General features: G+C 40.1%; 1 protein-coding gene across 16 annotated transcripts in view; it reads left to right on the top strand.

Annotated features, from left to right (window-relative positions):
- Positions 1-23,869, top strand: part of AKAP9 (A-kinase anchoring protein 9) — a 209,556-nt gene that overhangs the window by 174,890 nt on the left and 10,797 nt on the right. For 11 of the 16 annotated variants that reach the window (XM_073333994.2, XM_073333991.2, XM_073333990.2 and 8 more), the window contains 12 exons: positions 7,406-8,491; positions 11,566-11,712; positions 12,071-12,577; positions 13,023-13,086; positions 14,454-14,575; positions 15,438-15,629; positions 18,130-18,318; positions 18,471-18,618; positions 19,538-19,757; positions 20,410-20,560; positions 21,625-22,293; positions 23,119-23,333. In XM_073333994.2, the coding sequence (XP_073190095.2) occupies positions 7,406-8,491; positions 11,566-11,712; positions 12,071-12,577; positions 13,023-13,086; positions 14,454-14,575; positions 15,438-15,629; positions 18,130-18,318; positions 18,471-18,618; positions 19,538-19,757; positions 20,410-20,560; positions 21,625-22,293; positions 23,119-23,333 (3,710 nt within the window). Of the gene's footprint in view, positions 1-7,405; positions 8,492-11,565; positions 11,713-12,070; positions 12,578-13,022; positions 13,087-14,453; positions 14,576-15,437; positions 15,630-18,129; positions 18,319-18,470; positions 18,619-19,537; positions 19,758-20,409; positions 20,561-21,624; positions 22,294-23,118; positions 23,334-23,869 lie in introns of those variants that run through there. The other 5 variants (XM_073333988.2, XM_073333984.2, XM_073333999.2 and 2 more) reach the window with 3 other exon arrangements.

Below are 23,869 nucleotides of genomic sequence, written 5' to 3'. Positions count from 1 at the left end.
TTGTTAATGTGCATCAGCAGAATGCAAAGAGACAGTTAGAGCATAGCAGCTAGTGCAGGATAGATTCACCATCCCAGAAGAGGTACTTCTGATTTAAACTAGGATAAGCATGAGGAGAAACTGGCCCAATGTCTCATATCTCATGTAGAAAGCAAATTGGGTGATTTATTGTGGTGAGATTTTATCTTCTATTCAGATAGTTGTACGCATGACTCTATATACATTTTAATCATAAACATTGTCTCCAAACACAAATATTCTTCATTTCATATAGCCTTTTGGTAAGTCATAAAGAACAGCTGTGTGTACACTTAGGAGCTGGCTGAGCATTTTGGATTTAATCCCACAAGATGATATTATTTTTTCCCTTTGTTTCACAGTCAGGGCCTCTGCTGCTCTCGACCCCTGTTTGTTGCAGGCTTCTTTCCTTGGGCTATGTCCCAAAGCCCAGTCTTCAAACCCTGCCAGACCTGCCACAGGTCTTTTCCCCTCAGTGACAGGTATTCCAGCTGCCTCCACTGCTTTAGAAATTCTCACGTTCCATCAAAATGCAAAGTCTGCTGCATTTTCAAGAGCAGATCTGTGAAACTGAGAAAGGACAGACTGAAGTTGTTCCTTATGAAGTATTCTTTGAGACCTCTCTCCTCTTTGGGGTGTGAATTCCCCCCTTCTCATACATTGGCCTCAGCCTCTTAGCACTTCAGTGACTTCTCTGGATCCTGTAATCAGAGACTATGGGGCCTACTCAGAGACTTCAAAGCCTTTCAAGAAGAAAAGACACAGATCCTGTGATAGGGAGCCTAAAAGAAAAGAAGTAGCCCCAAAGGCCAGGAAGTAAGGAACCCTCAGGTCCCAGTACAAGTACTGCTAAGGCTGCTATCTCCTTGGGCACCAAGACACCAGTACCACCAAAAAGGACTTCCAACGTGCTGCTTGCTGGAAAATCTGTCAGCAAATAACCTTATGTGGCAGCATTGTTTCGGAACCCTCCAAGCACAGGGACTCCTCAAAGAAACTGTCCTCGACCCCAACAACCTTCTTCCTCGGACCACAGAAATAAAGAGTGTACAGACCATCCATCTGTACTGTCTCCACTGCTCAGTATATTTCAATCTGAGAAATAGTGCCCGAGATTACCGTTACCGAGCAGATTCTCCTCTCAAGACCTGTGAATGTCAGAGGAGCCTGAATGCCATCTGCTGAGAGCTGCCAAGAGGAATTTCCTGCCAGTAGCAACAAATCTTCTGGTGCTACCACACCCTGACACAAGAATTTGGCCACCAGTATCAGCGCAGCTACTGGTACCAGTTTGACCACCAGTACTGACACGGTCCCCAGTACCAATGCCTCTGGCTTCTCTGCTGGATGCTGACTCAGACAGTCCCATCCAGGATACCATTACTTTTCCATTCCAGTCTCCCTCTCCTGCAGTATATCCAGGGGATGAGACTCCAGGGGCCAGTCAGTGATTGTTCTGTTGGCCTTTTTAAGAACAACCATGGAGTCCCTCTCCTTTAACATATGCCCTGCCACACTGGGCTTTCTGGAACCTTTGGGCCCCTTACCGGCATCAGCTCTACAAAATGCCCTCACATAAGAGGACCTGCCAAGAGCAGCTGCCACCAGTACCCTGGGACTCTCTTCCCCACAAAGATCCTCCAGAAGAACAAGAAATGAGGGCAGAGGAGAAGGCATTGCCATCTAATAAATCCTCTTCCTCATCAGATGAGTTATGTCCCCTCCACCATCCTATGTGGATGACTGCAATATCTTCCAAGACCTCATGAATAGAATAGCTAAGACTTTATAGATCCCCTTGAAGAAAACAGAAGAACCACAACACTCACTGGTGGAAATGTTGTATACCTCTTCTCAAGGAAAGGTAGCCTTATCTATTAATGATGCCATGCTGTCACCAGCCTGTACAATATGGCAAACACCTGCTAACCATTCCAGCTACAGGCGAGGGGGCTGATATAAGTACTGTCTATCAGCCAAGGGTTGAGAGTGTCTTTTCACCCATTCCAGACCAAATTCTTTGGTAGATCAACTACTCACAACAAAGAATTTAAACAGCTGGATCTTTTTGGCCACGAAAGCTACTCTTTGGCCACACTACAGTTCAGGGTTGCCAACTATCATGCCTTGATGGCAAAGTAAGACTATGAATTATAGCAAATCTCTCACTGTATTGATTATTTGCCTCAAGACCAGAAGGACCTGTTTCAAGCCCTCATCACAGAAGGCCAGATGATCGCCAGAACTCCTTTGTAAGCTTCCCATAGTGCAGCTGACACAGCATCTTTCTTTGACTGCCACCATGGTCATTCATCAAGCTTCATGGCTGCAATCCTCCAGGCTCCCCAGGGAGGTACAAAATACAATGGAGGATTTTCCTTTAGAAGGGCCCAAGCTCTTCAGTGATGTCACAGATGAATCCCTGCACTCTCTCAAAGACCCTGTGATCTCTGGGCATCGGCATCCCTGCATCAAAAAAGAAAATATAGCAAATCACAGACACCTCAGTGATCTCACCAGTTCAGTATCCAACCTCCCAAAGACCACCAGAACACTTAAGAAGAGGTCCATGTTCCACAAAAAGGGCCCATCATCTGCTGTTTCCTCCCAGTCAGCGATTTTTCCCAAGCAGCCATTTTGAAGCTTTACTGAGGGCCACGAATCACTGCACTGTACGGATCTACACTGCATTGTCCTACCCTCCATGTACCCTATGGGGATTGCCTCTCCCATTTCATGCCTTCCTGGGAGCATATAATGTCAGAAAGATGGATACTAGAAATAGTTTTATCTGGTTACACCATCCAGTTCAACTCCCTCCTACCCCCACCTCCCCATCCCTTTTCAGTGACCCTTCTCACAAGGGTCTCCTAATCTCTCCTGCTTCCGGGGGGCAATCAAACCTGTTCCTTCCAACTTGATTAGAAAGGTTCTACTCCAAATACTACCTTGTGCTTAAGAAAAAAGGGGATGGAGACTGATCCTGGATCTCAGGACTCTGAACACTGTCATCCAGACACAGCAATTCAGGATGCTAATGCTAGCAGCAATAATTCCATCATTAGATCCGGGTTACTGGTTTGAGGCCCTCAACCTCCAGAATGCGTATTTCCATATAGCTGTGCATCCGGCTCACAGACCTTCCTACAGTTTGTCATTGATGATGACTGCCACCAGTACCAAGTTCTTCTGTTTGGTCTTTTGACCGCACCGAGAGTCTTCAGAAAATACCATAGCAGACACCCTGAGCAGGCATTTCAGCCAGTACCATGAATGGGAGCTGAGCAATCTGGTCTTTGAGGAGATTTGTCTTGCCTGGGGCTTCCCAGAGATAGACCTATTCACGACACTGTCTAACTTGAAATGCTGGTGTTTCAGTGTGGCTCAACTACTACATCAGTCAGAACATTCAGTTACCAGTTTTTTTTATCCCAAACCTCATACTTCAAGGGAAGAAGCCAGTCTTCATACTCTGGACATGAGAACAGCCCTTGCTTTCTCGCTCAATAGGACTAAGCCGTTCAGAGCTTCTCCTAGACTCCTAGTTTACTTCACAGAGAGAATGAAGGGATCATCAATTTCCACCCAAAAGTTATTGAAATGAATACATAGTAGCATGTTATAAAGCTTCCAGAGGCACCTAGAGAGACTGGCCATCCCACCAGGGCACAATTCACCTCTATAGCCCTACTTAACATATCACAGATATTTGCAAAGCTGCCGCATGGTCATCTGTGCACCCATTTTCCCAGCACTATGCTCTCAGGCTTGCTTCTAGGGCAGATGCACCCTTTGGTGAGGCTGCTCTCTGGTGTGTACTGAATCCATCTGCTCAGCATCCGCCATCGCCAGAGCGCTGCTCGGGAGCCACCTGAAGTGCAACACCCATTGAGACAACATCTTAAAGAAGGGGAGGTTACTTACCTATACAGTAATTGGAGTTCTTCAAGATGTTTTGTCCCTGTGGGTGCTCCACCGCCTTCCTTCCTTCCTCTCTGCTTTGGAGTTCTTACCCGTGGACTTTGTAGTAGAGAAAGAACTAGAGCAGCGAGGACAGGTCCTCCTTTCCCTATGTGCCCTTGGACCCAGAGCATGAGGATGTGTAGGGTGCAGGCATGGGGCTGCAGACACTGCTGACAAAAATCTCTGATTGAAACTGCACAGTCATACCCACGCTTGAAGTGGAGCATGCTGAGGGACAAAACATCTTAATGCACTCCAGGTGCTCTCTTTATCAAATGAACACTAGAAAACCCCCAGAAATGGTTGCTTGTGTCTAGGGGCTTATCTACATGGAGCAGGAATGCAGACTACGGGACTGTGATTTCTAAAGCGCACCAATGTGTGTTTCTCATTAACTGGTCCATATAGGACCTATTAGGTCCCCTACTTTAACTAGTGCTGTTAGAAAGAGTACTACGTTAAAGCACTCTAGGGAACATTACAAAGAGATTAGTCATTATAGTATAGGAGTAGTGAGTATAGTGTACATTACACATTACAGTATTTACAAAGAGAAAAAGTCCCGAAAAACCCTGATTTTTTTTTTGACCTATGTAAAACTCAAAAATTGCTAAAAATAACCCCCCAAATGAAGTTGTTAGATCGCGAAAAATAGAAGCCTTGCTCAGATTCAACCTATATTATCCCTTTCTTAATTTCATCCCATCACTCTTAGTTATATTCTCTAGCATGTTAAATAATTCCCTTCTCTCCTTGGTGCAAGATGTAGATATAAAATAAGACTAGACCTTAGATCAATATTTCCCAAACAATGGGTTGTGATGTGCCAGTGGGTCACAGAAAGGTTCTAGGAGGGTTGTGGATCCAATGCAGAGGGGAGGCTCCCCACCCGGCACTTACTCTGCAGCAGTGGTTCCTGTCTCATGGGGTGGCTGGGTCAAACCAGGTTGCAATGCCACTCACTCAAATTTTGCTCAGTCATCTCTCTGTCATGATGGAAGGGTGGCTGGGCCAAACCTGAGTGGCGCTGCAACCCTGTGCACCAGGTCGCAATGCCCGGAGTAGGAAGTCAGGCCCAAACCTGTAGGACAGGAGCTGCTGCTGCAGGGTGAGGGTGAGGCAGGCTTGCCCTTCAAACCCCCGCTGGGGCCTCCACCTAAACGAGCCGGTATTAGGGTTGCGGCACCAGGGCAGAGGGTGCTGCTGCAAGTGGCCAGTGCCCTCTCAGTGGGGCAAGGATGAGGAGGAGGTGGCGGTGGAAAAGGAGGACACTAGCCTATGATTTTGTGTGCCCCTCCCTTTCCAAAGATGGACCCTCTGCAGGTCACAAAATCAGTCAAAATGCAGTTGTTGGGTCGTCTTGCTAAAAGTTTGGGAACCACTACTTTAGATCAATCCCTTCAGTACTCTTCTAGACCTCTTCCTCCCTTCAGTGTTTTTGTTTTTAAAATCAGTTTCTTTGTGGCCTTTTCCAACTTTCAGTCTATTTGACTGAATAATATTGCATATTATACTTATGCCTAATTAAATGAATTTTGTGTGCAGGATTTCTTGATACTATGTGAATGCTGTGCTAAAATCCAAATAAAGAACTAACAAATTTATTAGAGCATAAGCTTTCGTGGGCTACGGCCCACTTCATCGGATGCATAGAATGGAACATATAGTAAGAAGATAGATATATAGATATATACACACATGCAGAGAAGGTGGAAGTTGCCATACAAACTGTAAGAGGCTAATTAATTAAGAAAGCTTATGCTTTGGCGATCATTAACTCATTGTTTGTTGCTATCCTTATCTTTTCTGTACAAGTATTGACTGACTGAATATTCTTGTTTGATTGCCTGCTACTTTTCCGTTTCCAGAACAGACTTTTTTTAACCTAAGAGATTTGAGCAATTCCTTATGAAGCCACGTTGACCACTTCTTGTTTCTGTCAACCTTATTCCTCTTACTCTGGTGCACCTGTATTATGGTGTGTTTAAGGGTCCTCCAGCATTCTTCTATACTTGTGGAATGAGAAGTTTCTCCCACTGAACGTTTCATATTATATTCTTAATTCTCCAAAACAAATTCCCTTGAAATCTTATACTCTTTTATTACTGCTGCTGTTTGTGAACTCTTTCCTTATTCTGGTAAATTTTTATGTTCACTGACCCCAAATTTCCCTTTTCTTCTCTTGTTCAAGCTCAGAAAGAAGTCAGTCTCTCTCTTGTTCATATTCTCCATTATCTGCATCATAAAGTCATCCTCTTCATAATTTAGGTACCTCAGTGAGGACATGTATTGGGCTGTTTCTGTCGTTCAACTAATTTCTGGGTAGTTAAGAATATGAATCTGGTAACTTCAAATATCATGAGTTAGTCCAGAAATGTATTGTTTTGCTCTGCTTGTATCATCACAAATCTCTTTGTTGCTGAATTGCTTTGACAGCATTATAGATTCTTTTGACAAATAGTGCTGCATCTCCATCTCTCTCTTCTTTCAGTTAAATTATTGTACAAAATAAATTATTTCATTACAGGTGGCTTGCACGGAATATAGCTTCATTTCATTACAGGTGGCTTGCACATACATGTAGAAAAGAAAATTCATATTATATTTGTGCTTAATATTGATATAGTTAAGGGCCTGTTTGCATTTACATTATAAATCCATTATATTTCACATTCCATATAAAAATCCAATATATAGTTTAAGTGGTGGCGTCAGTAGGGCTTTATTGTAATATAACCAGACGAATATATGTTTGGAAGGGTGAGCTGCTTCTTTTTAATGGTGAAGAAATACAGTATCTGACTAATCTAGTTGAATATAGTATCTAACTTGTGTATGCTGGAACCCTCAGTCTTGAAACTGTTATTTTCAAGACTGAGGATCCACTGCTTTTTTAGAGAGAGGGAGATTATTTGTGTAATATACTGCAAGATGATTTCTTTGAAGGTAATATGATTCAAAGAACCTTTGTTTCTTGGGTGCTGGAAGTCAAACTATGTCTAAGGCCCTGATTGTGCAAAGAGATTTATCTGCACAGACCTTACCACAGCTGGTAGTCCCTTTAACCTCAGTAATAATTTGCACAGGGGATGGATGTTGTCAGAGCTTTAGACAAGAAAGCTAGAAAAATATTATGAAAGCTTCAGCTTTCACATGTAGCTTTGTAGAAAGTAGATAGTTCAGTAAGCTCACACCTCTTTTCCAAGTCCTACATGCATGTACTTTGATTCATGTAAAGCTCTATGAGCAATAAATCATCCAGGCAATTTCATCTACTGCTACTATGCTGCTTTTACAAGATGTCAGAATGAATGATTAAACAGACTGCTGCCAGCAAATCCAGGAGAAAGCATAATCTGGTTGTTATCTAATATTAACTATTATAATAACTAGTAGCTATTAATTTATTTCATTGACTTTTTAGGTTATTGAAGAAAAAAATGAGCATATAAGAGAACTTGAAGCCCAGATAGAATGCCTAAAAAGTGATCAAGAGCGTGTGAAGAAAAACAGTGAAGAGGAAATAGAACAGCTGAATGAAGTGATTGAAAAACTTCAGCAGGAGTTGGCAAATATTGAACAAAAAGTACCTGTAGATGTTGCTTCCATTCAGGAGGATGCTGACAGTCTGAAACATGAACTTGATACAGTGTTGGCAGAAAAAGAAGCTTTGAAGAAGCAAGTGGAAGATAATAATGTAGAGTCATCCATGACAAAGAAGGAGCTTGAAGAAACTAAATTAAAAATGAACCATTTAAAGAAAGAACTAGATATCTTAAAGAGGGAACATGAGAGAGTAACAGAGAAATATAAGCATTTACTGATGAAAAGTGACAAGGCAGAAGTAGGGGACAGGAGCAAAGACAGAAGTGAAAAACTGGAAGAAGCCCTGAATGAGAAGTCACCAGAGCTCCTAGAAAATAAAATCCAGCTTAAGTCTGTGGAAGAAAATACAAAGATCACCATCAGCAACATGGAGATAAAGCTGCAGCAACTTCAGGCAGCTATTAAAGAGAGGGAATCTGAGTTGTGGCAGTGTTACAATCAAATAAAGGACTTGAAAGAGCAATCCAAGATAGAAACAGAAGTACTTAAAAAGAAAATACTGGAACTTGAAGAGATACTTCAGGAAAAGGTTGCTGCTGCTCTTGTGAGCCAAGTTCAGTTGAATGCAATTCAGGAGCAAAATAAACTGAGTCCGAGAATACAGTCATTTTCAAAAGGCGCTGAAGAAGCAAACAAAAATACACAAACAGAGAATGTAAATCACATAGCTAAAGAAGAGACCGAATCAAAATTAACAGAGAAACTTTCAGAGATGGAAAACCAGCTGGCAAAGGTGTACGATAACCTGGAGCTAGAAAAAAAAAATGCAGAAATTGCACAGAGAGAGGCTATAAAAAAAGAAAACAGACTATTAGAACTTCAGCAGTTACTAGAAGACATTCAGGAAAAACACAAAGAGGAGATTAAAAAGACCCCTAAACAGGGAGAGGTGCAAACATCTGAGGTAAAAAAGTGTATGCCTCATGATCTTTTGCTCATTTTGCATAAGAATCAATTATTTTTATGGGCTCTGTGGTGGGCGCACACATTTTTTAATAAGATTAAAGACATTGAATCTGTTCATGCAATAACAGAATATTAGTCAGAGCTGTGTTAGATATACATACTCCTCTGAGTTACAAATAGAACAAAAATTGCACTTTTGGTAAATTCCACTATTGATTTCCCATGGATATTTGAATAAAACATATCCAGCCTTTTCATGGGAATCAGGTGTTTTTAAAACTAAACATACTTCTCTCAATTTTTGTGAATATGTTCTGAAGATAATAAGATTGATGATGTCCTTGCCATGAATCTGCAGATTGATTTTTGAGGCACTGGAAGTCTTAAATGTATTTTTATTAAAGGTTTAATTTGGGGCATTCATATTAATTTAGGCCTTGAATCACAATGGGTCTTAGACATTGTGACACTCAGCATTGCACTGCCCATTTTTTAGGCACCTAAAAAATCACTGGAATCCACAAAGCTTGAGGTTAGGTATTAGGCTCTCTATATAATGAAACGGGAGAAAGAGGCACCTGAGAAAGCCAGCATGCTAGACAGGGAGCTGCCTAAGCTAGTCGAAAGGAAATGCTAATTGAAGGGATGTGCCCTATGCCTTGCCCTCTCAGGGTGTTAAGCCAGCTGCAGGGAGGTGCCTGTGTCTCTGCTTGGGATCCACAGCACGGAACCCTTTCCTGGAAGGGAAACGCCTTTGTTGCCTGAACCATTTCTTGCAAGAACAGCAGCGGTGTATGCCTAACTCCATCCAAAATGACTGGAGGTAGTGCCTCCCTTATAAGCTTTAGCCCAGTGTTAGAGTACTCATCCAAGATGTGTAAAACCCAGGTTCAATTCCCCATGCTGCCTGATGGGGGGGAAAGGAATTGAATAGAAGTCTTCCTCCTCTCAGGAGAATGCCTTACCCACCACTGTATTGGGCCTGCCAGCAAGATAGGTGTTCCCTTGCCTATCTTTACCAGGTTTGAGGTAGCAGTGCACATGCCTAGAGGCAGAAATGTGGGTGCTTAGGGGACTTTTACAGTGAAAATTTAGGCACCAAGTGAGTTTAGGTTCCTGCAGGGTTAGGTAGCAGCTGAGCGGGGCTTTTGTGGATCTCAGTAGGATCTAAATCTGGGACTTAGGCACATAAGTCCCTTTGTGGTTCTGGGCCCTAGTTATTTGTATATATTGCAGTGAAAATTTACAAGCAGGTATAATCCATTCAAAGGGATTCTTCTAACAGGGTTCTCTATCCATATATAACCAAGACCACAGCACTATCTAATCTATCCATTCATACAATTCCCTTTATCATAATATCAGAGCAACTCACAATCCTTTAATGTATTTATCCTCACAGCACCTCTCTGAGGGCAGGAAGTACTATTATCCCATTATACGGTTGGGGCAGAGAGGCTAAGTTTCTGTGTGATCTTGAGCAAATCAGTCCGTGACAGAACAGGGAACTGAACCTGGATCTCCCCAGGTCCCAGGATATCACCTAACCACTATACAGACCATCTCTCACTTCTTCAAGAGGAGTCTTTCCTCCTACTTCCCCTTCAGGCAGTCCAAAAAGCTAGTCTTTCTACCCAAATCCCATTCCAACTCCTGTCTAAAATAGTCACTTCTTACAACTATTAAAACAGTATGAATTCAACAATAACACATTTTTAACATTGCAACAACAGTTCAATGCTATTTGCTTTTAGGAAACAATGTTCTATTTGAATATTAAATTAGCAATGTTACTCCATCTATCTGGAATGAACAGGCATGAAAACACGTGTAGCTGAAGTAAGCTGATCTCACAAAAGTATAATGTAAATTTCAATTTAGGATGCTCTTATAATGTAAATACCAAAGCCACTACAGCTTGGTCCTGCTTTGGATGATTTAGTTTCCTTGCTCTTATCTAATGTCAGGAAAAGCATCTTCATTGCACAGATACCTACTTTCCAGTTTTGACTTGTTAACATGATCAATATTAACTTCATTGTCATTGCCATTTATTAAAATTATGGAAGCCAAAGTTCAAAGAAACTTAGTGTTTTATTCTTGTCTCCTCATTTAATAATAGTGAGGTTGTGATAGATCCAATGGCTTGCCACATTCTAGGCCCACTGCCTAATGTCTGAAATTTCCCACTCCATGGATCAGATTTAGAGGTGAAGTATATGGGGGTTAAATTACACATCTATGTAATTTATGTGCCTAGGAGGCAAAAAGACAGTCATAGTAACAAACACAGCCAACAAGAGGATTAAGAAGGGGTAAAAAAGTGTATGTGGTTTGAAAGATATTCCTTTTTCTCTTATACCTTTTTAAAGTAACCTCCTTTGGTTACTTTCTACAATGACCTGGCCTTATACCTCTTTAATGTTTAATTTATGCCAATTTTTGTTCACACTGCCTTCCATCGATCACCAGTTATGTTACCTGTTAATTTGACCCTCTGAGTCAAAGATGGGTTGAGTGTTGTCTTCCATTTTCCAAGGCAGAGATTGTATGTTCTGTAGCTATTAATTTAATGACAACCTCAGCTTTGCTGCTGAAAGTCTGATGTTCACAGATATGGAATGCAGGGCCTGGTCCACAGGTGCTAAAACCTTTTGTACAAATGTTATTGAATTAAGGTCAGAAACTTCTCTTTAAAACTTTATGATGTCTAACAGCCTTCATTACTGTTTTTTCACATCCCTGTTGCTGCCTTTTAGTGTATTAGTGTTTTTTTCATCCTTGGCCAGAGATCTTCCCAGAAGATTATCCTTTTCACAGCACTTCCAAACAGTCCTTTTTTTCAGCTTAGGGATCCCAGTTAATCGAGAAAAGTGGCCTTTTGAAATGAAAGTCTGGGAGGTTAGGTTGGTCAGAACACCACCTATTCAAGGCACTTGACGTTTCTTCACGTGGCTTGTCTCATCTCTAGCTTTTGTCGAGTGGCACACACGGGACAGCGTCATTAGTATTTTGATGCCATTGTAATAGATGTTTTATCTACCACTGCTTATATTTTGTACTGACATGTAGGTAGTCACAGAACTAACTCAAAGTCAAGAGGGAAGTGTATTCATTGCTGAAAGTGAACTAGAGAAAATCAAAGCTGAATCAGCTGCTGTCAAGGAAGAACTGAGTAGTTACAGAGAAAAGTCAGAAAAACTTCAAGAGGAATTAATGGTAAGAACTGGATTGTTCCATAATTGTTTTATCTCTTCCAGTGAAAAAAATTACTTCATAAAAATGACTGTGCAGTACACACTGTTCATACATTTATGAAAACTACCTGATGCTGTGGACCAGATCTTTAGTTGCCACAAATAAGTGTAATTCAAGGGAGTTACACCAATTTACTGGATCTAATCTGTTTCTTGAGATAGTAACTTTGTGTTATCATCTAACCGACATAATCCATCTACACAAGATTAATCTAAAAAGAATAACTGTGACTCCTCATTGTATAGAACATTTAAAAATACAAAATTTGGTTCTTTAAAGATATTTGGATATCTGCAGTTCAAATTTGTTGTATCTCTAGGTGAGAGAAACAAGTATGAGACATCTTCAAGAAGAGCTACATCGAGTCAAGGACAGCCTAGTTGAAGCAGAAAAGAAGCTTGCAGATTATATGAGAGAGGAAGAGGAAATAGGAAAACTTGAAAGCAGAAAGGATGTTGACAAACCAGATAAAGTTTCTACCAAAGAAGACCCGACTTCTACCAGAAAAAGTTCATCATCTCAGACTGAGAAGACTATGCAAATCAATAGCTCCAACCAAACTTTACAGGTCCTTGTTAAAAATGCAGAAATCCAAAATGATTTACAAAATGAATATTCATCAGAGGAGGTTGCAGAGGTCATAAGAGAGTTTACCGAGAAAATTGACCAAATGCAAGAACTCCATGCTGCTGAAATCATGGATATGGAAACCAGGCATATTTCTGAATCTGAAGCATTGAAGAGAGAGCAGTTTGTTGCAGTCCAGGTATTAACAGAAGAATGTAATGCTTTGAAGGAAGTCATAGAAACTTTGAGAGCTAACGAGGTATATATTGTAATTTTTTTTTAATTTTGTCATTCTGTATTTTATAAAGAGTATTTTAGTTCATGCTACTCCTAAGTAGGGTTCCTATTTTGAGTCCTCTTAATCATGGAAGACTGTGCCATTAAGGCACTATACTGGTGTTTGGAATTATGTAGAGTTGCTTCACCCTAGGGAGAGTTCCTAAATCCCTCCCCAGCTTTACCATCCCTTAGGCTGGAGCAACTTCCTGCCCTCTTGTGCCCAGCCAGCTCAGTAGACTTGTGAAGCAGAAGTGTTGGCCCATGAACCTTCCCATTTCTGCCCCCTTTTGAGAGGATCTGTACTGCCTATAGAGGGAGTAGCCCATGTGGTCCTCTTTCAGCTGCTCTCTTCTGATTAATCTGGGCCCTTATGTGTCAGGTTGTGTTTTTTGCAAAGTTTTAAATGTTTTCTTTTCCAAATATAGGCAGTCCCAATTTCTGGGTTACCGCACACTGCATCTTATATGGCCAGAGATGGATGTTCTAGTGGTGAGAGATAATTGTTTTATAGCCTTCATATTTCCCATAATAGTATTATAAATTAAATTATGTTTGTCTAATAGAAAACAAAAGTAGCTGTGCATTACTGTAATCCTAGCACAATGGAAGTTGTCACCTGACAAAGTAAAATATCAATCTTGCAGGCATTCCCTCTTATTAATTATGACTTTCCTACAGTGACCTTGGACCAAAGTCAGGATTTTATTAAAGACGCAACAGGTACTTACTTGATGCTTTTCTTCTCTACTTCCAGCATGCAGCAGCAGCACAGCAAAAAAATTAAAGTTCAGAAAAAGCACGGCATAAGCAACACACAATACTATCAGCAAGTGTCCCTTCCCAAAATTCCTTAGTTTTTGCCTCCTATGAAGGTGGGATCTTCCCCTTATTCTTCTTTACCCATGATCTTCCCGTAGGAACATCAAGTGTTTGTAATGAAAACTTGATCGAATTCAAACCCAACTTGTAAGCGGGACCTTGATCTCCATCCCCTCTTTGCCTGATAGGCTTCTGTGGTAAAGGAACTCCTTGCATTGAGACCTGTAACCCAAGAAGCAAAACAAAAAGCAACCTGCAATAACAAAAGGAATTACAACAGGAGCAGCAGTGAAAATCAAAACAAAATCCTGTAGTAATCAAATGCTGGCACATCTGGGAAAGGCAAAGAGCATTATATCTCTATGTGAATCTTAATTACTATAGAACAGAAATGTATGTGTGACAGAGTGGGTACGGAGCTGCCTTGAGGAAAGAAATTGGAAGCTGGTTCCTTCTCTCTGGGCATAGTCCCTCCATCCTTTCTTCATACTGATTTCAGCATCTCTCCAGGCAGTCTCCTCAGCCCTGAATGGAATTTAAAGCTGTGGGTCCCTGGCAAAATCTCTCAGGGTGGCAGTATTACTGTCTCCTTCCCCTGGGGAATACTTCCTCACATGCACCTCTTTCCCTGGCTGCAGACAGGTGTGATCTGAATGTGTGCACCAACAGGAGTGAGTCAGACGCATCAAATTTTTACCACAAAAATTAAAACATTCTGTCCTACAGTAGTAAATAGGAAGTAGATTCAACTGGAGGCAGAGACTACAGATACTGCGAAGAGTCAGTTGGCAAAAGGCTTATGTAGTGTTCAGATAAATGTCTTGATTCCGTCTCCAAGAATTTTAAATGATTTTCTTGCTGCTGTGTTTTGAAAGCAAAGAAGGAAAGTGTAAGCCAGTCTTAGAAGACAAAACAAAAAAATTAGATGTTATGAAACCACTTGTCCTAACAACCAAGAAACAGAAGTCCTTTTTTGTTATCTGTTATTTAAAGATTTTCCAGCAATTCAACTTTATTGTTTTTCCCTTTTATTTTAGACTCTAGTTCAGACTGGAGTCAAGGAATTTATCTTGCCCAGAGCCAGGGATCTGACATAGTATCAGAAGGAATAGGCGAAGAAGATGAAACTTCAACAGATCTGCTTCCAAAGAAAATAAAGGTACATGAGAGCTGATGTAATTTTTACTTGAAAACAAGATCATTTTAAAGCTCCTTAATGTAGATCTTCTTTTTTTGGGAAGAAGAGCCCTGTATATAGTAGATATCTTAAAATTTATTTAATTGTATTTTTGAAATATCACCACTATATAATATGTTGGCTACCAGCAAAGCCAGAACTGTATAAATAATTATAACAAATAATAATATGCTATTTTCATTTCTAACAATTATAAAGAAGAATGTGTCTCCTGCCACCAATCTTGTGTGCTAACTCTAGCCCATATGCGAGTTTCAAAAGCATAATACAAAATTTGAATGGAAACTTTCCAGGACTTAATTTCTAAAAATAAGTTTCTATAGAGAACTCAGTTTAAATCTGTAGTATTGATGTAATAGATTTTTTGTAATGAACTTCAGGGACTACAGCAGTATTTGTTTCTGGGGTGGGCAATATATATATTTCTAAAACCCTATTAAATAATCAGGCACTTTCTATATTTCTAGTCTCAACATTAATCATATTCACCATAGAATCATAGAATATCAGGGTTGGAAGAGACCTCAGGAGGTCATCTAGTCCAACCCCCTGCTCAAAGCAGGACCAATCCCCAATTTTTGCCCCCCGATCCCAAATGGCCCCCTCAAGGATTGAGCTCACAACCCTGGGTTTAGCAGGCCAATGCTCAAACCACTGAGCTATCCCTACCCCCGCCCCACTACTTGTAAATAGATAGTGCTTTTCCTTGCATAACCAGCCTCCCTTTTCTGGTTCGTTCTGATGCCAAATTCTAGTCTGCATTTGCCAAGATCACTATTATGGCTGTCAGTATTATAATTTTTTTCTTACATTATTGTTATAGGGTTTGCTAAGAGCAGTGCATCATGAAGGCGTACAGGTGCTGTCTCTCACTGAATTTCCTGACGGTGAAAGAGATATACCTTCTCTTAAACAAGGGCCAGAATCATGGCTTGAGGAAAGGAAAACTTTTCTGAGCACTGTTTCATCTTTGAAGGATTTAATTACACAAATGCAACTGCATAGGGAAACTGAGGTACAAACAATATTATAAAAACTCTACTTAGATCAAAATAATTTATACAGCAGCATTTGAAACTAGAGGTGTGTGAATAACTGATTTTTGGTTCACTGGCAATCGTGAAAGGTGGGGGGCAGGGGAGAATTTGGTTTGGGTCAAACCAAAACTGAATTTTTCAGAATTTTCAGCAAATTTCCAGAAATTTAAACTTTAACACAGTGGTCTCTACCTTCCAGACTACTGTATCCATTTCTGGAGTCTGATTTGTCTTGTGTACCCCCAAGTTTCACTTCACTTAAAAACTACTTGTTTACAAAATCAGACATAAAAATACAAATGTGTCACAGTACACTATTACTGAAAAATTGCTTACTTTCTCATTTTTGCCATAACTTTATAAAATAAATTGATTGGAATATAAATATTTTACTTATATTTCAGTGTATAGTATATAGAGCAATATAAACAAGTCATTGTCTGTATGAAATTTTAGTTTGTGCTAACTTTGGTAGTGCTTTTTATGTAGCCTGTTGTAAAACTAGGCAAATATCTAGATGAGTTGATGTACCTCTGGAAGACCTCTGCGTAACCCCAGAGAACCACCGTTTTAGCATGTGCTAAACTGATTGAGTTAAAGCCTAGAGAGGAGCCTAGGTTTTAACTCAACCAGTTCAGGATATGCTACAGTACAATTTACTTTATTTTGACTAGAGTTTTAGAAGGTCTTATTTGGATAGATCTAATAACACAATCTAATAACACACTTTTAAAATCCAATTCTAGACAATGCCATTCAGATCAATGGGAGGTGAAGGTACTCAACACCTAAAAGAATTGGGCCAGATATAATCAATAGTTTCTTTCTACTAAGAGAACTTGGGAATTTGGTAATTTTTAATGTAATGCACTTGAACCTTACAGCTGTTCTTCCAATCAGATGTTCATGTTGCCTCTGCATTACAATTTTGCCCAATGTTTTTTTCTCTCGTTGTGCCGGTTATTGGAGATGTTTGTTTTAAATGTTGGAGTGTTCCCATATTTAGTTATACTGACAGGAAAAAAATATTTATCTTTATAAGATGGACTTTATTTTGTTCTTTCATTCATTTTATTTCATGTTTTAGTGATTTATAATGCTTGTTTGTGCCACAATCTAGATGCCTATATTTGGAAAATTGGCCTTAAGAGGAAGGGTATAAACCTTTTACAAATATTTCAAAGTACCCTTCTCCATCTGTGCCTGACTTATATTTTGTAACAAAGATATTGTGTTGTTTATCAGAGTCTAATATACATCACACTACATACTGTAAAATTAAAAAAATATAGTCCTGTGAGATTTTTTTAAAAAAAAGAACTAAAAAAAAATCATTAGTGAAATTCACCTTTTAACAATACAAAATCCCTGGGAACTCAGGTACAGAATAGTAAGTCAGCCTTTATGAACACTTCTAGAAGTAAGATTGCTATGAAAGATGTTATGTGAGACAATTCATTGAGTCCTATTTGCACATGCTCTCAGAGCAATGAATAGATGCATTTTTATAAACTGAAATCAAATTAAAAAAATCAATGCATGAATTCTGCCACCCTTACTTACCATGAATAGTGCCTTGCTCAGTGATTTCAATGGGACTAGACATCGCGTGAGATACTACCAATGTGAGTAAGGGTGGCAGAATCAGGCCCATAGTAAGTAACAGAGTAGTCTATCTGCTGCAGCTGAGGCTCTGATTCTCTGCTCTTCTCTACCCCAGGTGTCAGTTCCTTGATTCTCTGCTCTTCTCCACCCCAGGTGTCAGTGGTCTGCAAGGGATTGTTTACCAGCTGTGGGGCTAGTTGGAGTGCATCCCCAACACATCTTCTATGTTTAGGGCTGCAGGGAATTGGCTAAGGAGCCAGGTACACTAGCTCTGTGCCTTCTGAGGAGCCTTACACAAAGTATATTCCCTGCTTCAGATATGTGGACAGTTTCCTTTCCTGTTGCACTGCCTATAGGGCTCAAAGGGAAAGGAATATTAGTCAAAGAATCTGGCAGTGTCACTACAAAATGTAACCAAGATTAACTCTGCTCCATAAAAACCATTAGTACAGTATACACTCAATGGTGTGGTACAGTACCACTTAGTGCTGTAATAGTCAGTGCATAGAGTTCCAACTTAAAAGCTATACCACTAAAAGGAGACTCTGATACAATATAAAACAGAATCTTGCTACATGGGGCCAAATTTTCAAATGTAGGGATCTAAGTTGCCCTGTGAAAAATGCAAATGTCAGTTTGCATGCAGTAAGGAGTATTTATGCATACAGAGAGAATAATTGCATGTATACAGTAAGTACTTATATACACACAAATCTGTATGTGCACAGACACAAACTGTATCTGTATATCTGTTGAATGAAAGAAGTTTAGTCTTCCACTGACTCTGCACACACAAAATTATAATTTAACATAATCCGTATACTTGCAATTCTGTTAAATACTGATTGATCTGTCACTTTTATCCCGCTGTAGATTTGTGCAAACTGTCAACCTCCTGAAAGTGTTCCAGACTGGCGAGGTGAACTTCTGCATGCTATTCAGCAAGTCTTTCTGAGAGAACAGGATGTTCTTCTAGCAGCATCTCAAACAGAACTTTCAGAACTGGGTACCAAGGATGCAATTGTATTGATGAACCAGTTAGAGCACAGACTTCAAGAACAGGTGATGCAGAACACTACTTCTGTTCAAAGCATGTTCAGTTTTAATCTCTGATGTATAAATGCAGTGGGAAAGCATTACAAAGCAACTGTTTCCTTTATTAAGTGTTGCATTAATTACTTTCTGGAGTTTTACTTTTAAATTTGTAACACAAGCAGGTTATTAGCCAGAGAATGGCAATGGACTTCATTCAGAATGCAGACAGAAGAAGTTTGCTAATGGAAATTCAAGTACTGCGCACTCAGATGAACAATAGAAAAGTTAATCCAAAGAGAGAACAAGAGATTGATCCAAAAAGTCAAGGTGCTTTATGTGGTAATACTATATATGTATAGCGGTGCATGTGTGTTCATACACGCTTTTAAAAATATGCTTACAGATAAGTGTAGGTATATTTCCTCAGATTGTGCCTTTCATTCTGTGCCTGTCATTTTGAGGATTCAAAATTTTCACTCTTATTTGACCAATCTGCCTTTTGAAAATTAAAATAATCTTCTGTTTACAAACTCTTACCACTGTTACCTAATTTAAAGAGATGCTGAGTGATTTTGAAAGTGGACCCTTACTGAAGTTTGCACCTTCCGGATTTTTTCTGAGCCTGTACTTCAATTTTTAGATCTAACAGCCTTGAGAGTATCTCTTTAAAATGAGTAGTTATTGACAGTGATTAAGATTAAGTCACGTATAGACCTGACAGAGAAAAATGTTGCGAGACGAGATGTGTACTTACTATAACCTGTCTGTGCTTTGTCACAAATCTGTTTTCTACATATGAATATATTTTGCAATATCAAAATGTATGAGTCTTTTTATACATTTCCAAATCTATAGAATGTATATTTTTATCAAACTATCATTCTAAAAATGTTAATGGACTACAGTCATTTTAGCATGCCCCTTTTCAAAGACAGTATCTGGATCCTGCTCAGAGCTTGCTTAAAGGCATGTGGGAGTCAAAGGTTGGGTACAAGAAATTGAAATAATTGTGCATTCCAGTCCTGCTAAACAAATATTTATGTTTTAACTGATCCTCACAAAGGGTAAAATTCACCCCTGTACACAGGTCTGGCACAGGGCCTAGACACCATTTTGAAAGCTTATGTGGAGCAATTGTGAGTAATTGTGATGGTCCTATGCACAGGGGCAAATTTCATCCCAAATGAGTAACATTGTTTGTAGAATGCTACCTGGGTAAGTTCCATATTAACGATGTTATCTCTAGAAATGCTGGAGTACAACATGCAGCAGAAGCAGTCTCAGATACTGGAGATGCAAGTGGAGCTCCATAGTGTGAGGGACAGAGCGGCTGAACTTCAAGAACAGCTGAATTCTGAGAGAATGATGGTTTCAGAAGTGAAGAATGAACTTGCCCAAGCTAAACTAGAACTTGAAACAACCCTTAAGGCCCAGCACAAGCACTTCAAAGACTTGGAAACCATCAGGTGTGGCTTTCAGTGGCTAACCCTTCCTACATTGGCATTTTAGATGTTCATTCTTGTATTGCTTTTTACTACCATATTAATTTTATTAAGAAAATTGTTACCATCTGAGTTAGAAATTTCTATAAAACATTGCTAAGGAAAAGTAGCCCATTATCCCAATTGAAATGTAAACCCATGGAAACAAGGAAAGCTTCATTTTTCTTAGTTTTACTTATTGCTTACTCTGAAATACTTTCACAACCCACGGACAGATATTTTGAGATTTCTGTACTTACTTTAGACCATTATATATAAAATTGTAAATATTTTATTAACACAATAGCAAGAAAAAAACAGTTTATGCTGAGACTGACATGGTGTGAGAAAGTTACAGGTAGTTTGTGATAAGTTTTATGTGCAGTTCCATGTAGCTTATGTGAATTAATTACTCTTGCTTTGGGGTCAACAGCGGAGGTGACCAGCGTAGGAAAATCATGCTAAGGAAATAATTTTCACAGATTATCTTTACTGACTTTGCAACTATACCTCCTACATACTGATTTAAAAAGCAGTTCTGTATTTGTGTTAATGTTAAATGCTTTTTTCCCCCATGTAGTTTGTGGCTTTTTGACAAAAACAATAATCCTAAAGGTAGCCTGTGTATCTTTGTTAGGACTGAGGTTAAAGAAAAAGCAGCTGAGCTTGATATGTTAAAGGATACAATGGCAAATGAACAGAAAAAATCAAGAGAGCTTCAATGGGCTTTGGAAAAGGAAAAAGCTAAAATGGAACGCGATGAAGAAAGAGGAAGAGAAGAGCTTGAGGTACCCTATCTTTGCTCTCAAATTATCCTCAGCATTAAAAAATATACAGATACTTCCAGATTTTCTCTTAACATTTCATCCCAGTTTACCTTTTGTTTAACGTACTGTGCAATCTATGGGCTAGATTTTCCCCTCTGCTGCTGCAGTATATTCACTGGAGTTGGAAAAGGGTGTACAGAATCACTCCCATACAAGCAGTGGGGCAGAAAGGGCCTGATCCAAAACTGATCCAAAGCCCCTTGAAATCAATGGGAGTCTTCATATGAATTTCAGCTGGCTTTCTATCACACCAGTGGTGTTTCAGATATGAGTAGGAAAGGGGTCAGCCCGCATATATCACATCTTCAGGGATCTATTGGCTGACAAGGCAGCAGACACAGCCCTCACATCTGGCTAGAATGTACACAGCACTATACAGAAGTGCACATTGCTGGTCCTTTTTTAAGCATTGTGTACCAGGACCCACCGTATGGAATCCTATCCTGGATGGCAGGACTCCTGTGGCAGAGGATGCATTTCCCAGCATCCATGCTACCTCTCAAGGCACTGGGTATGGCAGAATTTGGCTCTCTATTTAATATTTGTTTTTTAATCAAATTATCAGGACAAAACAAGAACCACTTTCTTAATGTTTACAAAGCCAGTAGAAAAATCTTAGAGATGTGAAATTAAAATACTGTAAATCCTAAAGAAATGTGGCTAAATAAAATATATTAATTATCCCTATGGCCCTCATCCTGCTGGGAGAAGTAGACAGCTGTGCATACTTGACTTTGAAAATCTGCCTTCACCATTTAGGAAGTAAAAACAACTAGCTATAAATAGCCGGGCTTTCACATTAAAGGTTAGGGTAATATTACGAAAGCTATAGTATATTGTAAGTATTCTTATTCTTAAATTGGTTACAAATGTATAATTCATTACATTGTCATACACATTTAAAAACAAAATCAGATTCGTGGCATTAAAGCAAATTGTCTAGATTTAAATACTTTACATTTTCAGCAAAAGGGCATATTTTAAATTAATATAACCAGTCACTATCTTTTATTTTCTTCTTGAAGGATTTGAAAATTTCTCTTGAGGATCAAAAACAAAAGAATTTACAATTAAATAAACTTTTGGAACAAGAGAAACAGCTGTCCAGTGATCTGCAACAGAAAATTGAATCCCAGGAAGTTCTGAATGCAGCCCAGCTGTCACATGAACGAGGTCGTAACTCTGAGCTTCAGGTGCTCCTTGAATCAGAGAAAGTCCGAGCTCTCGAAATGAGCAGTGCCCTAGAAAGGGAGAAAGAACTGTGTGCTCAGCTTCAGAGCGTTGAAGATAAGGGGCAGGATGGAACACCCAAACCAACTGAAGAGTTACTTAAAGATTTACAAAAACAAATGGATGAAAAACATGACCGTATAGTGGAGATAGTCAGTGAGATGGAGAGGTATAAACTTGACTCTGTACAAATGAGGCAACAGATGGAAAAGGAGAGGCAGATTCAGAGGAAGTCGCTGCAAACAGAACAGGATGCTAATATATTGGCACAAAAGAAAGTACATGAACTAGAGTCCAAAGTGGAAGATCTGCACTGGCAGCTTGAAGAGAAGAGACAACAGGTTCATAAACTAGAGCATGAGGTAAAGAAGTTGCAGGAAATACTACAGGAGCTACAGAAAAAAGAACAAGAGAGTGAGGAAAAAAAGGAAGCTGAAAGAGCAATATGCCAGAATCTCAATGAGGTACAGTAGAGCTTAGAAAAATATGTAACACTGAGCTGAATTCTAAAGCTGTCACTGTGCTCTTAAATCTCTAGTTTGGTTAGATAGATGGGCAGTAAAGTTGAGGAGCAATTTTCATCAGATTCATTTCCTATCTTTTAATTCAGTCTTTTGGAGATTCTCCTTGCTTTGGGCTAAATCCTGGGTGGTGACGCACAGCGTGGCTGCCAAAATCATTGGCAGGAGCATTAGACCACTCCAATTCTGCCTACTCCAGAAAGATCTAGTGACACCATTCCACATGTCCTGTGCAATTGAAATCACGGGGGGGGGGGGGGTAACTGAGAGTGGCAACTGGAGAAATAAGCAAAGCCTGACTGTATGTCTACATACACATATCCATTGCCAAGCAGATCAAGCTGTAGTCCCAGCACCCAGCCATTTGAACAAATTATTCCTATTCAGGAATGCTCCAAGTGATTGTGCATAGGATTGGTCTCAGGCACAATACAGTACCTAGGAACGCCATTTTTTCAGGGTATATCTGGGCCTATTTGGAAGGGGTGTGTAACCCCACATACACCAAAATGTTGTCCTGTGTTTAGGAGTGTGTGTTGGAAATATCACACATTTGCTAAAGGTGAGGAATAATGGACAAAACCCTGTGTTGACTCAGACCACATATAACCTCATTCAAGTAAATAGGGTTACACGGGGCATAATTCAGTGTAGAATTTGACTCAACATGCACTTTACTGTCTGTAGTTTGACCTAAATGGGTTACATTTTAAGTGTTTTTCAACTGAAATATATGTACCATTTGCATTTTGATACATACATATGCAGACTACTTGGGATACATCCAATGAGAGAACAAGAAATTGGGTTCTACAGCAGAAAATGGAAGGAGCTGAAATGAATGACTCTTCCTACCCCGTGCTGACTGAAATGAAAGGAGAAGCTGATCTAAATGAAGGAAGTAAAGTTCTGGAGAACATCAGACAAAAGCTACAAAATGTATCTTCAAAGCTGAAACAATTGGCACACAAAGCCGCCAGCAGGTTAGACGCATCTTCAGCTGCATGTTTTTGTTAGTAGCAGCCAACAAACTGTAGCATCTTGGCACATGAATCAGAATTTCCATTCCTGTGTTACTCTAGTTCAGTGGTCACCAACTGGTTGCTCGCAATCGACTGGTCGATCCTAGAGGATCTCCCAGTCGATCACAATCTCTGGCAACGCTGCCAACTGGGAGCCTCTGGAAGTAAGTGCTGCCTGGCAGGAGGCCACATCCCAACCCCCAGCCCTGAGTTCCCTCCCAGAGCCAGCACCCCAACCCCTTCCTGTACCCTGAACCCCCCTGCACCCCAGCCCTGAGCCCCCTTCCAGAGCCAGCACCCAAAACCAGCCCTGAGGCCCCCTCCTGCACCTCAAACCTCCTCCTTAACCCCCAGCTCTGAGCCCCTCCTGCACCCCAAGTCCCAGCCCTGATTCCCCCTCCCAGAGCCAGCACCCTATACCCCTACTGCACCCCAACACTCTGCCCCAGTCTGGAGCCCCCAAACTCCCTCCCAGAGCTTGCACCCCTCACCCCCTT

Source organism: Lepidochelys kempii, chromosome 2, assembly GCF_965140285.1.
Source record: "Lepidochelys kempii isolate rLepKem1 chromosome 2, rLepKem1.hap1, whole genome shotgun sequence".
NCBI lineage: Eukaryota > Metazoa > Chordata > Testudines > Cheloniidae > Lepidochelys > Lepidochelys kempii.
The sequence above is the reverse complement of the archived record's forward strand: the minus strand, read 5'-3'. Positions and strand labels throughout refer to the sequence as shown.